At 30.1% G+C, this 15,025-nt stretch overlaps 2 protein-coding genes across 7 annotated transcripts; both read right to left on the bottom strand.

Moving 5' to 3' along the window:
• Positions 1 to 1,033: 1,033 nt before the first annotated feature.
• Positions 1,034 to 10,247, bottom strand: LOC145965056 (protein THEM6). 5 transcript variants are annotated; one of them, XM_083088334.1, is made up of 5 exons: positions 9,790 to 10,247; positions 8,022 to 8,448; positions 5,022 to 5,236; positions 2,283 to 2,468; positions 1,034 to 1,787 (listed from the first exon to the last, which is right to left on the bottom strand). In XM_083088334.1, the coding sequence occupies exons 2-5, from the start codon at positions 8,176 to 8,178 to the stop codon at positions 1,677 to 1,679; spliced, it is 669 nt and encodes a 222-aa protein (XP_082944460.1). In that variant the 5' UTR covers positions 8,179 to 8,448; positions 9,790 to 10,247; the 3' UTR covers positions 1,034 to 1,676. The 5 variants fall into 5 exon arrangements, with proteins under 5 accessions (XP_082944460.1, XP_082944467.1, XP_082944482.1 ...); XM_083088341.1 differs by having other exon boundaries at positions 9,878 to 10,247; XM_083088356.1 differs by lacking the exon at positions 9,790 to 10,247 and adding an exon at positions 9,609 to 9,764.
• Positions 10,248 to 11,508: 1,261 nt separating this feature from the next.
• Gkt (tyrosyl-DNA phosphodiesterase glaikit) lies at positions 11,509 to 14,475 on the bottom strand. Of its 2 annotated transcripts, XM_083088293.1 has the most exons (8): positions 14,265 to 14,475; positions 14,105 to 14,182; positions 13,667 to 14,022; positions 13,325 to 13,585; positions 12,891 to 13,195; positions 12,263 to 12,805; positions 11,972 to 12,173; positions 11,509 to 11,808 (listed from the first exon to the last, which is right to left on the bottom strand). In XM_083088293.1, exons 1-8 carry the CDS (start codon positions 14,275 to 14,277, stop codon positions 11,662 to 11,664), a joined length of 1,905 nt encoding a protein of 634 aa, XP_082944419.1. In that variant the 5' UTR covers positions 14,278 to 14,475; the 3' UTR covers positions 11,509 to 11,661. The 2 variants fall into 2 exon arrangements, with proteins under 2 accessions (XP_082944419.1, XP_082944411.1); XM_083088285.1 differs by having other exon boundaries at positions 12,891 to 13,585.
• Positions 14,476 to 15,025: the final 550 nt, after the last annotated feature.

The following is a 15,025-nucleotide window of genomic DNA, read 5'->3' as shown; positions in this document are numbered from 1 at the left end:
AATCACTGACATTTTTATTCAGACAAACTTACACATACACACACATACAGATATATATATATATATATATATATATATATATATATATATATACATATATAATATACATATAATATGTGTGTATGATTTTATATAAACATAGAAGTTCGGAAAATACATTGTTACTTAGACTTTCGAACAAATCAATTTTAACAAATGTAAATTGATTAAAAACATTTCTTACACAACTATCCAAATTTTAGTAATCACTATCCGATTGCCAGATTGCAAATAAATTAAAGTCGAATCAATTGTAATATTAAGAAGAGATCTTCCAATTCTTTTACTAAATTTTATAAATTTCTATCGAACGTTTGGTATAAGACACTTTGAAGAAGTATAGAAATACGTAAGACTTACGTATTATTGGTTTTACTAAATCAATGACCCTACCACAGACCTTAATTAATTATGCTCACACATATCTTATATCCATCATGTTGCATATCCGATTAGATGTAAATAATTAGATGTCTATAATCGTTATGCGTAAAAGGAAAAATAAATTGAAATATTATGAGAAGGTCGAAGTTATGACGAAACAATGCGTTTAATCTCATAGATTTATATATATATATTTTTTTTTCTTTCAATGTAAAGGCACCTAATATGCTATATAAATACGCAGGCATCCATAGTTACATGGTAAATAATTTAATATTTGTTATTTTCCTGGCACATATATATATATATATATATATATATATATATATATATATATATATATGCATTTCCCATTGAGGCGACTACATAAAAAAATTTCAGAGCCATAACATATAACATATATACACATATATACGTATATATATAGTACATATTTCACATTACATACATATACATATGTATACATATATGTATATACATATGTATGCATTTCTTATCACTAGTAGCGCATTAAATGTTCTATGCATTTTTTTATATATCATGTATATTTTATAATACATTTACAATGCTCGATGATAAATTAATATAAATAATGGCACAAAAAATGCACTTTGCTTTTAATTTGGAGATATTATTTCATCTTGATGCAAAAATATTATACATACAATTTAATTTTCATAATCTACAGTACTCCAGATTTTAATATTAATATTTCACATCATCTTTTCTATATTCATGTGTGTAAATAAAATATTATATAATTATAATATATAAAGATGACAAAAGCAATTTTGAGCGTGTGAGAAATTTTTGTTTCAAAAATTTCTAAATTTTGCTAATTATAAGATATTTTTTTCATCTAATTCATATTTTAGTAGATTATTAGCAAGAAGAAAAAATCGCTCTCTGCGATTATATTAACTATTTTTATTCCGTGTTAATCAGAAGTTTAAAACATTAGGTCTCATAAATAGGTCTCATCGTATTATTTAGATAGATTATTTTTATCATTTACTTTACCAAGAAACTTTTACGCGCCAAGTTTTCTGTCATTGTATCGTAAATAATTCAATAAACATTCAAGTTACTAGAATCGCTAAATTAATATCATTCCGGAATCCCGCCAGGATGTCATCCGATGATTGAAGATTGGAGATCAAGAATATATATCGCATTCCGATTTATTACACGGTCGTAGTTGTGTATATCGGCGTTGCAACGACGCCATTGTTGGACGTCGTGGCGTCCTTTTGTCAGCAATGCGTCGTAATAATTGGCTCTTGTCTTAACATTGCTGAGGATATCTCGTTGCTTTCTATCCATCTGCTCACTTCGGGTGGCATTTCTGGTCGCACAGGAGGTACCTAGAATATGAGACGTATATATCTTACTTTTAAAATCTATTTAATTAAATAATCATCACTAAGGCTGCACAAGACAATATTCGTGAAAATATCGTATTGATATTGAAAATTTTTTAAAACTTAAATCTTGTCTTAATCTTGAGTTTTTGAATCTTTGTGGCAAAAATCTCGTCTTGTTTTGTTATCTCGTTTTTATTAACAATTTTTATCTGATACTGAATAATTCAGCATTAATTTTATTTAATCAATGTTCTGATTTATTAAATAAAATTTTTTAAATTTTTATAATATTTGGTGTGATTTTTTTCATTTAATTTATAATATCATATATTTTAGGTTTTTTAAAAACCAATAATTTTGACAGTTAATTAAAAATCTCATCTTAATTTTGTTCTGAATTTCGAAACAAGATAATATCAAGACTAGTCTTGATGTCTCGTGCAATCCTAATCATCATATTTAAACTAAAGCGTTTTTAAAGACATTCATTCCTACCTGCGTAACACCTGCTTCAACATTTCCTTTCTGCTTCACCCTACGATTCAATAAAGCGCCGATAACAGTATCCGCACTACAATCAAGAAGTCTCTGTCTGCAAATCGCGATAGCTCTTATGAAACCATCGCTCGGTGTAATAAATCGATGCTCCATAAAGAAACTTTTTTCATCCCAATAAATAATCTGAAAAAACAATATTTAATCTGAAAAAACAATATTTTCAATTTAATTATTTTACTATGTAAAATTTAAAATTTTACTTGTTCTCAGGCAAGATGCCAATATTATTTCAAAGAACCGTGTTTGAATATCTATGAAATTTGGGTCATGAGCGAACAGATATGACTTATATACCTATGTGTTAGGGACAGTCCGAGCAACAATAATATCGAGATCCTGAGTACAGGATTATAAGAGGGGTCAAAGTATACATACTGACCCAAGCTATTGTGTGCAAACACAAGGAAGGAAAGATAAGATACGGTTCAGAAAAAGATAGAATACAATCCAGACATACTAATAGAGTAAAGTATTATATCTATACAGGGTGTCCAATTTTAATCTATCACTCCTAGTAACTTTGCAGGGAGCGGTCGTAGAGAAAAATATTTCGGACAAAAGTTGTTTGGTTCGAAGGGGGACATAAGATGGTGTCATTGGTTTGACCTTGGATAATCATCTGAAGGTCAATACTCATAATGTGCTTATATAATTGTTGCACAGCAAATACAATTAAGTTAATGCGTTTATTTTTTTTATTGCGCTACTTTTCCTAACCGACATTCTTTGATATTTTGCCATAGACATATTCATTGTTTGTTTTTTTATTTTCAAAATTCTGTTATCATATATAAAAAAATATGTACTGTTTTCACACATATTATTATCTCGAATATTTGTTTTTATTGTTATTACTGCAAATTGATGGGAAAAAGTTAAAACGGTGTATGTATTTGTAAGATAATATTGTTATTTTTATGGAACATTTTATGGAACATTTTAAAGCTATTTTAAAACTATGCGTCATATAATTGTTTAATGCAATGCAATTACAAGAACACATAACATTTAAACATAGTATTTACCTTCAAATTATATGATAAAATAAGATATTACGATAAAAGTGCTGTGGAAAAAACCTACTTGTTTCCTTTGTATTAACATATATTAGTGTTAAATAACTATTTCTATTTAAATTATGCAGCACATGCCACGCATACATTATTCATGTGTTGCAGTTGCTTTATTATTAATTATTATTATTATATTTTTTATATATAAACGTTAGAAGATTTGGTAATTATATACATTAGCGATTCCTCACCGATTTTAATGATCTTGAAATATGTTGTCGGGAGCATGATTCTGAACAACTTTTCCTTATACATGTTACCGCCGCTCGGTCTTAGTTTCCGAGATATTTATAAAAATATTTTATGGTTTTGCAATATTGTCACCATTATGAAATAACTTTTTTGCACCATGTATTCAGTTTTTGACAAAGTAATAATGTTTACCAAAAAGAGTTGTAAAGCGAGATCCTACCGGCGGGGTGGTTGCGGAAGGGGGGGGCCGAAGGTCCCCCTTGCACCCCCGCGCGCGCGCGTGTGTGTGTGTGTGTAATATACATACATTTCTGATATTTTTTAAATTTGTATAGAATTTAATACAATTTAATACAATTAAAAAATATCAGAAATGTATGTGTACACACACACACACACACACGCGCGCGCGGGGGGTGCAAGGGGGACGTTCGGCCACCCTCTCGCAACCACCCCGCCGGTAGGATTATTTCATAATGGTGACAATATTGCAAAACCATAAAATATTTTTATAAATATCTCGGAAACTAAGGCCGAGCGGCGGTAACATGTATAAGGAAAAGTTGTTCAGAATCATGCTCCCGACAACATATTTCAAGGTCATTGAAATCGGTGAGAAATCGCTAATGTATATAATTACCGAAAGATTTTTAGGATATTATTTCAATGCAACATTTCTCAAATATCTTGAAATTTGTGTTGTCTCTAATAGGTTTTAATTTATTTTTGGCTGCTTGTTTTATTAATCAGAATATCGGTTTTATTCAAGTGGCACCTTAATTTCTTAAAAAATGTTTTATATATGATACTCTCTCTTCAGTTTAAGTCATATTTAAATTTAATATTCCATTGACAATAAAAGCAATGAAAACATACGCGATGAATGGACTTTGCCGCTTTATAATATACTTGACATTAAAAAAGCTGTCAAGATGTATAATTTTGATGATGATAGATCAATATATTATTACAAATCCGAAAAAAATGTATTTACAATCTTTTTGTTCTTTGACATCAAATTTGAAATTCACATTAAATGGTAAATTTACATCAACTAATAAAATCACTCACACATTTCATTCTCTTTCACTTTTTCGAGCTGTCAAATTATAATTTTCATTCAATGGCAGATTATATAAAATAATATATTTTATATACTGAGATAATTAATCAGCATCATAGAAAAAAGGCATCAACAAATTTTGTTACTTTTAAATGATTGATTTTATACGACTTTTTTAAGAGCGGACGATTATATTAACTGCACAGAATAATTTAATTCATTTTTTTCTTGCTTTTCTTTTCACAGATGCATTACAATAATATCGATTTTTTATAATCTTCTGATTATACATGTACACAAAGCACTTATTTGTGTATGCGTGTGTTAACTTTTCTATATATAAATTACCTTAGACGTTATTTTAAATATCATTAACGGCTTAATAAAGCGTCTGTAGCGTATAGTTGTAGCGCCTTGCACGACGCCCGATCCTTGGGAACAAACCTCTCGATACAAATCTGTTCTCTCATAGAAATCGACTCTCGCAAAATCAAGCTCGCGAAGATATCTCGCGTTGTTCATGTGATATAAGAGAGCGTCCACGTCGGTGGTGGTGCAAATTCCTGTGAAAATTATTACATTATAAAAAACTTACATCGCGAAATGAAATATGCAATATTTATTCTTTGATTGCATAATTTGACTACGTGATTGCAAATCAACGTGCAAAAATGCACATTGATTAAGTGATTAGTTCTCACATTCAATAAATAAAATATAGATAAATGCGCAAAAAAGTTATTAATATATACATTAGAAGTACTTTTCTTGAAAAACTTGGAATTATATAGTAATAACATAAAATATATAATATAAATGTGCTTCTCACAGACATAATTATAAAAAATTTAATCTTTTCACTCTCTATATATTAAGATTATGTAATGTGTAATAATCAAGGTTTTTTTGTATGATTAATCGAAACCAGAAATTGTTACATGACATCATGTACGTTGCAAAATAATAATTCAAGATATCGTTGATTTTAACTTTGAACAAAGTTAAGAGAATTAAAGATGCGGAACTGGTTAATCATCTATATAATCACAAATGGCTAATAGATATGTCCGCGATATTCACTAGACCAGACCTGTCCAACCTTTTTACTAAAGTAATCGATTTTCGTGATTGATAGACGATCGATCAACATCGCATTTAATTATCTAGAGAGCAATATACGCAATGCGTTTTTATCACGTATTTTCATTTAAACGTCATATATAAATATTTTAATATATTTTGTATATTTTTTAAAGAGAGAAAATAAAAATATATTTAAATACATCTTTTTGTGTAATATTTTGTACATTCGTAATATATATTCTTCCGTTGATAATACATTATTAAATGTCATATATAAAATAATATTTTCTCTCGATTTTATAAAACTTTTTTTACATGATTTTATATAATTTGCGACAAAATACAAAATAAAATTCTGTTTATTATATATGTAACATATACAATATGTAATAGATAAATGATAAATATATAAATTAAAATATAAATGTATATTTTTTATATAATTGTGCTTTAAGTATTTTATATTTAGTGAAATTAGTAGAATTCTATCTTTAATTTTGTCGTGAACTATAAACAAGATCATGTAAACTGACTTTTAATTTGAAAAGAAAAAGGATAATTAATTAGTATACGTATAATTAATTAATTGGTTGATTCAAAGGTAAAATTATGCTAAAATGATAATTGAAGATTCGTCAACTATTTGTACCATTTCGATGTTGATTCAATCAGAATTTCAATTTTACTATAACACATTTGGTTTTTAACTTTGGTCCGATATTATATCAACTATATTTTTTGGATAAGAAGAATTATGCTGCAATTCAATTATAAATCACAATACGATGGACGGATTGAATAGGCCTAAGCTAAGCTATTATTACACACAAGATTTTTCTATAAATAGTACCGTAAATACGGAAGCAGAATCAAAGGTTGTTAGTTATTTGCATAAAAGGTAAAATTTGCAAAAAAAAGACATATATTAATTGTAAAATTGCAAAGATCGTTATTTTTTGACATGAAAAGACAGGAAAAATGTTGATAAATCGATCGCGATCAATGGGTTGAACACGTTTGCGACATTATTATACACAAATTTTTCTATGAAAAGTAATGTAAATACGGAAGCAGAACCAAAGATTGTTAGTTATTTGCATAAAAAAGACATTAATCATAAAATTTCAAAAGTTGCTATTATTTACATGAAAAAATATAAAAAATATAACTGATTATGATCGACGGGAGCATCAGACACACTTATTATGCACATTTTTTGTTTATTGCTATGGAAATGCGGAAAATGTTCTGCTCATTGTAAAATGAATCAATATTATTCCGGATTTGCAGCCGATTATTTCTACCGATTAACTGATTACAATCGACGGAAGCATCGGACAAACTTATTATACACATTTTTTTATAAAAAGTGCAAGAAATAAAAAGAAAAATCACAGATAATTTATTTGCATACGTAAACATGTATTAATCATAAAATTGCAAAAATTGTTTTTTATTGCTATGAAAATGCGGAAAATGTTTTGCTCATTGTAAAATCAATCAATATTACTTTCTTTGCAGCCGATTATTTCTACCGATTAACTGATTCCCCACATGATAAGTCAAGGTTCATGCGTAAATATCTAGGCAAGTCGTATGGATTCTAGGATTATATCGTAACGATAAACTCTATGTAACATATATGTAATGCTCCCATTATATTATAATCATTTCCTGAATTGAAATATTATTAATATTAAATGTTAAATTTTTTGTAATATTATTATATAATATGTAATATATAATATAATAAGTAAATATTATGTATTATACTATATATTATTATTATATTATTACTATATAATTATTATATAATTATATAATTACATTATATAATATAATATATATTATATATAATATATATAGCATATTACGTCAAAAATTGTTGAATCGAACTGAAAGATTCTCCACATAATTCACTTTTGTTTTCTTTGTTAATTAAACCATTCTGTTGGAATAATTATTAAAAGATAAAAAAAGCAATCTTGAATACCATTGAAAAATATAAAAATATTTTCTCATACCCCCATGACATTAATTAAATGTTACGGCCTTTTATTTATTTTTCCAATTTTTGCAATAAAAGCATCTCGTATAACGATATCCGCTTTATATTGTTTTCGAACATAAATTAAAGCCAAAAAAAGTATGATAATTGAAATTAAATGACTTTTCATGACATTTATTATATACATATACGTTTGCGCGTGTATTAAATAAATAAAAAAAGTCTGTAGCATGTGTATTTCTAAAAGATTTACATACCGTAAACTACTGTTTCGTCAAGAATGTGTACTCTTTTCTTGCAATAGCGTGCAAGGAAGACGGTGAGGAATATACGCAGGAAATAATGCAGCTCAATGAGGCCGTAAATGAGTACTATGGCCGCAAAGACGCCGACGAGAACCCAACAAGTCATCATCCTGATCGCCGGTTGTCCGCTTCAAGGAAAGTCGATGTTCTCTCTATCGAGGGTTAGACTTTGGAAATTCTCGACACTGCCGCAATAGCTCGCGCCGGTTTATCGATTTGTCTGAGCGGTTGATGGCGTTCGCTGGCGTTTGCTCTGGCGTTTCTCGTCTAGTCAATAAAAACGCAGACTGCGCTCGCACCATATCGAAAGACTCTGAATGAGTTGCAGTGACATCGGCGGATTCATCTTAAGACGTTCGCTAATGTCATTCTGGTGGATCTGTTAATAGAAATTAAAATTAGAGGCTTAGACTCTTTGGATTGCCTGAAAGAGAGAGTCAGGAAATGTGTCTAAAAGAGAGAGTCAGAACTTGAAACTGAAATTTAACGATACGGATAATTTGCATGTCTCATCTGTAAAGGATAACTTATTGTGGTTAGCACGGTTAATGGCTGTTATAAAAAATATCATTTCTAAATTTATACGGAATGTATATATACAGAAAAAAAAGAAATATCCGCGGAAATTTTCTGAAGGTAAAAAGACTTGAAAATTGTTTGTTTCGAGAAATACTCATGTTAATCTTAAGAATAGCGGTGTGTATGACTTCCTGTTGAATATATTTAAATATACTATCGATTCTCCCATAGAAAAAAAATAGTTTTGTCAATGACGAATATTTGCACGCTATTGCTTGTCTTTTTAAATCATCATTGCTTTGCACAGGACGCGTTTCTATACATATTCATCATCCAAGAGTAGTGATCTGAACCTTGAATGTCCAGTAAATATAAATGTATTAATAATCGAAATCGTGGTCTCTTCCTCGAGGACTAACTGAATCTTTTTAAAGACAATAATCGCGATAGCATTAATAATTGAATAAAATCTCCCGTACGATCAATGTAAAAATAGATGTACGTACAAACAGCACGCACTCTTAGAAATATTGAACTTACAGGTTGATACACCGATGTTAATCAATTCTGCTAACTTGACAGCCGATTGTCAGCGATCTTCTATACGATTTACATTAAAAAAACGCAGACAAATTGCTCGAATTAATCGAACTTTTAATATATTTTAACTATGTTGATGGTATGATGAAAATTATAGTATAATAAAATTGAGATATACAATTTTGCTTTAATAGTTTCAATTATCCATCGCTTTTTTATAAATCATGCAAATACCATAATAAAATAACATAATAGAAAATTTTGAAAATTTTATGTCAAGAAATTGGCTTCAAATTTATCAAAAGATATTACATAAAATATCACTAAATGCAAAGTTGGATTCACCCTGTCCAAATAAGGGAAGAAAATTGAATCGAACACGACTAGCGTCGATGTACGACTATCTCCCAACAAATTTAAACAAAAATTAATGAAAATCAGATAAGATAAAGAATTTTATGCTATACGTGCGAAACCTACTTTCAATAATTTCGTATTTATCAGGCCCGACACGTTCTGGGCTTGTTGTGTTATTCTTTCCGAAAATTTAGCGTCTACGCACGAAGTTTATCTTTTATGTAATACACACACGCACGCACACACATGCACATGTATATATGTAGAATGTGTCACTTCCGATTTTTTTTCGGTCAATACTTACGATTTTTCTATTTTCTACAGTTTTGTAAATTTGACAGGAAGTGTTTAATGATCTTTTAGCAAGATCTTCTAAAAACGATCACCCGTACCGATGTTCCGATAACTATGCGGAGTGAAATCCATCAGGATGCATCCGATGGCGATCCTATCCTATCGATGACATCTCGCATACTGGTGATCGACGTCCTCGGCTAACGCGGTGATGCCCCTACCCGAAAACCGCATCTGCGCCGAGGACATCCAACTAGGAAGTCGGGCTCTCGGACTCTGGTGGGAGGTTTAGAGCTCGTAGAACTTTGACGTCATTTGCTCTGAGTTTCAAGATTGATCCGGTAAAAGCGTGAAAAGATTGATCCGGTAAAGGCGTGAGAAGATTGATCCGGTAACGAAGGCGAGCAGACAGAAAACGGGAATCCAATTAAAGACTATGTCTAAAAGTTGATATATACAAAATAACAGCTAATATATCTTAGTATCAATAATCAATAGATTATTTATTTAAATAACAAAAAAATATTAATTAATTATAAATATTAATTATTAAAAACATTATTTAATTAACGAGAATTATTAACAATTAAAAGAGGTATTTTTTCTTTGTAATTTTAATAAGCCTAAATTTAAATTTCTTTAATAATATTAAATTAAAAAAATATAATTTTTTATAAATGTCTAGATTTATAAAAAACCACACTAATTTGATAATTGACTGAATTTTTTAACTAAAGACTAAATTAATTAACTAAATTAGTTTTACGCATAATAAATTATCGAATTTTATTTTGTCAATCTAACGTCACTTTAATCGATAATTTTGACAAGTTCGGTATAACGAGATTATTACCAGGCAATATCGATAAAAATGCGAAACATTGCGGAATCGCTTAGTATGTATTTACTGAGAGAAGTGATGTTGACATTACTTCATAGTTCTAAATGCAATGTAATACAAAAGATAAGAACGTGTGTATCGAGATAAGATGTAAAGATGAACAAAGCTACATCGAAATATGTATAATAAGAAAGATCAAATATCTGTTTCCTTTATCTGCTTTGTAAGCGCAATGAACGTAAATGTGTTAATGAAAATGATTAATGAAAGAAACAGTAACTATTTGCATTATTACTAATGCATTTTGTTACAAGCCACGCTTCTGATCGCAAAACCTGACACTTTTTAATAAATATTTCATTTCTATGAGTCGTATTTATTTCTCGCGATGAGATGCATTGCTCAACGTGCGTGCGGAACACACATAATTGCCGCATACTTATACGACATATATTGCGGTATGATTAACAGCCGTTTGAAGGCTGAGCATGTACAGGACAGACAGCACTAATACTAAGAGAGAAGATATTTTGGCCCTCGTATCGAGGAAGCACTTTCATGCTGATGTTTTATGGAAAACGCGTCCCGAAGAGACGCTGGCATGAATTCGTCGTGAAATCAAGATAGAAAAAAAGTTACGCATCATGTGCGAATTCTCACTAACATTTCAGCCTTCGCCATTTCTTTGCTTTTTCTCCTTTATGCATAGTCATCCCTCTTGCGATTGACTCATGATTCATAAAAATAGTGATACGGATAGTGCAAATATATTAAGTGACTATGATCGGAACTGTTAAGTTGAGAAAATACAATCAAGGTGTGAAAATTTCTGTGACACAAAAGTCATAAAAAAGCTACAGGTTTCGAAAGAAACGTGCTTTTGCTCTGGAAAAGAATAAAGATTTTTATTATTCTATAATGTTGTAAAAATATATATAAACAAATATAAATATGTATGCAATTATTAACGAGTGAATTCTTTTTTAAAAATATTCTATTATTTAAAAAGAGATAAAAAAACACTGAATATCATTCGAAAAATCACATTCTACCCGGAGTATTGAGAAATTCGCAGACAAAAGGACTGTCGCTGGAATTGTATCGACGTAACGGAAGATCGTATGGAATCGGAAATACTGGAACAGCTGGGTTTTCTTCGTCTTCAATGGGAAACGTTGTTGTCTGAGTCTAAATATAATTATGAATAAGTGAATTAATAACAGTAATATTAATATTAATCAATTAATCAGCTTTTTCTTTTAACACACTTTGATGATATAATTAATTAATATATTAATTAAAATATGTTAGACGTAATATAAACAATAATATCGATGATAATGACACTTACGATAAACTTTGGTATGAATATAACACCGGCCTCATAGCTCATTATATAATGGTTACTTCGTTGGACTCCCCACGCGGCTTTGCTCAGATTCGCACTGGTGAGCACAAACCATGGAATCCTTTTCAAATCGGGCGAAATTCTCGTATAGGATTTAATGTGAGGCATCGCGCGGTCTCGTCCTGTTCGTTTAGCTCTCCACTGGCTAGATAATTATAAAATTCTGTAGAAATATGTAACACGGATTGTTTCTAGAGCATAAAATTGAACAGAATATAAACATTTGAGACTTACTATAAATATAATTCTATCCATTGTTGTTTAGAGTGCACTTGCGCGCTATAGGGTAAACAGCAAGACAAATTCCGACAATCGAAGCTGTGCTTGTAATTCTCTATCGATGGATAAATGAATTGAAAGTTTGGATGGCTCTTTAAGCCCTTAGTAGTCTCCCTTGACATACACGGAATTATATCTTTCGACAACCAGCTTTCAAAATTTGGACCAAGACTGCCTATGCTAGAACTTTGCGCAACTATAGGCCACTGAGGGGCATCCGGTGGTAACGTGGCGTGACGCGATAAGACGTATGCCAATTTTCTATGTCCCCAAGAATCGACCTCGGCATCTTTGTGAGTTCCAGGAACAGACGCCACAAGAAACACATTCACAGCAGAAAAATTTGCCCTCCGTACGGCCCATATCCACTGTGTTAAAGCCGGATATCTATATTTACTCAGATAGCGTTCGAGATCTTTTTTAAAACCCGTTGGAGATTCTCCATCACTGGGATTTGCGGTTTCCGGAAGCAAAGGTAAGTGAGGCGAGATCCACAGCCTGATAAGGAAACAATGAAAATTAATATTCATCTATAAACATTATATTATCAACAAGAAATATAAGATAATAATATTTAACAGACCCTTGTGTCCGATTGTCCCAATCATCGGAGTATAAATTAGCAGTGGAAACTACCACTCTGATTCCGTCATCTTTGTATTGGAAAATCATGATTTTAGAATGATGGCAACCAAATCGGACTGGCATATCTACACGTATCATGGTAATATTGGAGCCTAATTTCTCACGGTCTACTCTCTCACCATATAAAATCATCATGTCAGTACGTTGGCCAGCTAACAGATATTGCAAACATAACCATCCAACATCTACCATAAAATTCAGATGAAGACTATCAACAATCTCTCCAAGACTTCTGTCGAGAATCTCAGGGAAAGTAATAGAGAATTGTTGATTATAAGTCTCCTTAGATTTTTCAATCCTTGTATAAAATAAGTGATAAGGTGCTGAAAAGGCATATTTTAATGCAAACTCTCCTGGCTCCACAACAGATACCTCATATCCAGAACGTCTCATCATCTGGATAGCTTTCTTTCTAACTTCCTTTCTGGCATTTTCAGTATCACAAGCTTGATACATATCTATAATAGATATTCCAGAATTTGCACTTTGTTCATTACTTGTAGAACTACTTTGAGAATCACTGATATTCTGTTGACTATCTTTAGCATGATTGCTGCTCTCTATACTCATTCGTTTCATCTTCTTTGTTACAGAAGGACCAGCTGTAGATAATTCCTGACTTCTTTTTTTTGCCTATAAAAAAGTTTTACATTATTTTATTACATATTTATTTTTCAGAATTTAAAATTCAAAGACTTTTTCTGTTTCACTAACCTTGGTGCTTTCTGAACTCTCACATTCTTTAATCAAAGCTTTAGAGAGTGCCTGTGCTTCTGCATCCATCTGTTTGAGTTTATCTTGCCTCTTCTGTATCATTGCTTTCTTATGTTTCTCAGCTTTTTCTTTCAAATCTTCTTTAATATCTGATGTCGCAGTAGACGAAGATTGTACATCAGAAGATAGACTACTTATAGGTAACGGATTATCCCCATTCTTGTTTCTCTCCTTTCTAAGTACCATTTGCAATACTTTTAATTGATCCAGCAATTGTGAACGATCATTACATGCAAAATGAAGGACTTCTGGTATTTCTATTGTACCATCGAGCTGATTTACCAGTAATTTCTCCACTGAAATTTAAATAACAATTATTAGATCTTGTTGTAAGCATTTATAATTAAAAAATATAAACAGTATAACAATAATAGTTACAATGAGGATGTGACATTTCGCTAAAATGAATTGGATTTTTCCGATAGCATTTCTCCATAAAGGGGCAAGACTTCTTCACTGCAATATTAAATATCCATTAAATTATTTTGTTATCCCAAAATTCAAGAATTTGATATATAACATTCATAACCATTGTTACCTGTAGAACTCATCGCCAAAAATGAAATATTAAATAGTCTGAGAAAAAGAATAATTATTTGTAAAGAAAAATGTCCCGCTATCTCCCTTGATAATAATTATAATGTGACGTATAACACACACTACCAATTTTCCTTTAAATAATAATTATCTCATATAGGCGAATCATATGGATGCTACTCCATTCTAAACTCGATTATTGATGCATGAATGAGAGAATTGTTTGTACTTCTGTACTGCTATCTACAGTCATTCTATAAAACTACGTAGCCATATTTTTCGATACAGCTGGTAAAATCATCATTTGATTGCGCGTACACATTCATAAAATATAAATTAAAAACACGTATATTCTGTGTATAGATTTAATTATATATTAAATTAGCTGCGAATAATTTTTTTCTATTCTTTAATATTATGAACATCATTACATATTATTTTCAAAATATGTTTATGTATATGTATATGAAAATGTGGATATAGATGTATTTTAATATAAAAAAAAAATAGAAAAAAATATTAAAAGAATATTCTTCAATAAATTTAATATTTTTACTTCCACCTGTTTCTCTTTCATATTGTGAATAAAAAAAAATCATTGTTTCATTTTGCTTCGATTTTATATAAATCAAATATACAGAATTTATAAATAATATAATTAAAGTTAAAACAAACTTCCATTTTCATTTATTGTTTTCATGCAATTATGATAAAGAAAATTCAATCAATGTATATATCAATTATTAAAAAAAAATATCTTCA

This window comes from Camponotus vicinus, unplaced genomic scaffold (assembly GCF_025532165.1).
Source record: "Camponotus vicinus isolate PSW18456_S1 unplaced genomic scaffold, iyCamVici1.0 SCAF_1, whole genome shotgun sequence".
Classification (NCBI taxonomy): domain Eukaryota; kingdom Metazoa; phylum Arthropoda; class Insecta; order Hymenoptera; family Formicidae; genus Camponotus; species Camponotus vicinus.
The sequence above is the reverse complement of the archived record's forward strand: the minus strand, read 5'-3'. Positions and strand labels throughout refer to the sequence as shown.

Excerpts from the sequence above, each read along its gene's own strand:
- Gkt (XM_083088285.1), bottom strand. Across the intron at positions 12,806-12,890 it reads TGGGACAATCGGACACAAGG|GCTGTGGATCTCGCCTCACT; the intron begins GTCTGTTAAATA and ends TTTCCTTATCAG. Across the intron at positions 12,174-12,262 it reads TGGATAGAATTATATTTATA|CCAGTGGAGAGCTAAACGAA; the intron begins GTAAGTCTCAAA and ends ATAATTATCTAG.
- LOC145965056 (XM_083088334.1), bottom strand. The coding sequence starts at position 8,178 with ATGATGACTTGTTGGGTTCTCGTCGGCGTCTTTGCGGCCATAGTACTC. Across the intron at positions 5,237-8,021 it reads TGACGAAACAGTAGTTTACG|GAATTTGCACCACCACCGAC; the intron begins GTATGTAAATCT and ends TAATTTTCACAG. Across the intron at positions 1,788-2,282 it reads TTGAAGCAGGTGTTACGCAG|GTACCTCCTGTGCGACCAGA; the intron begins GTAGGAATGAAT and ends CTCATATTCTAG.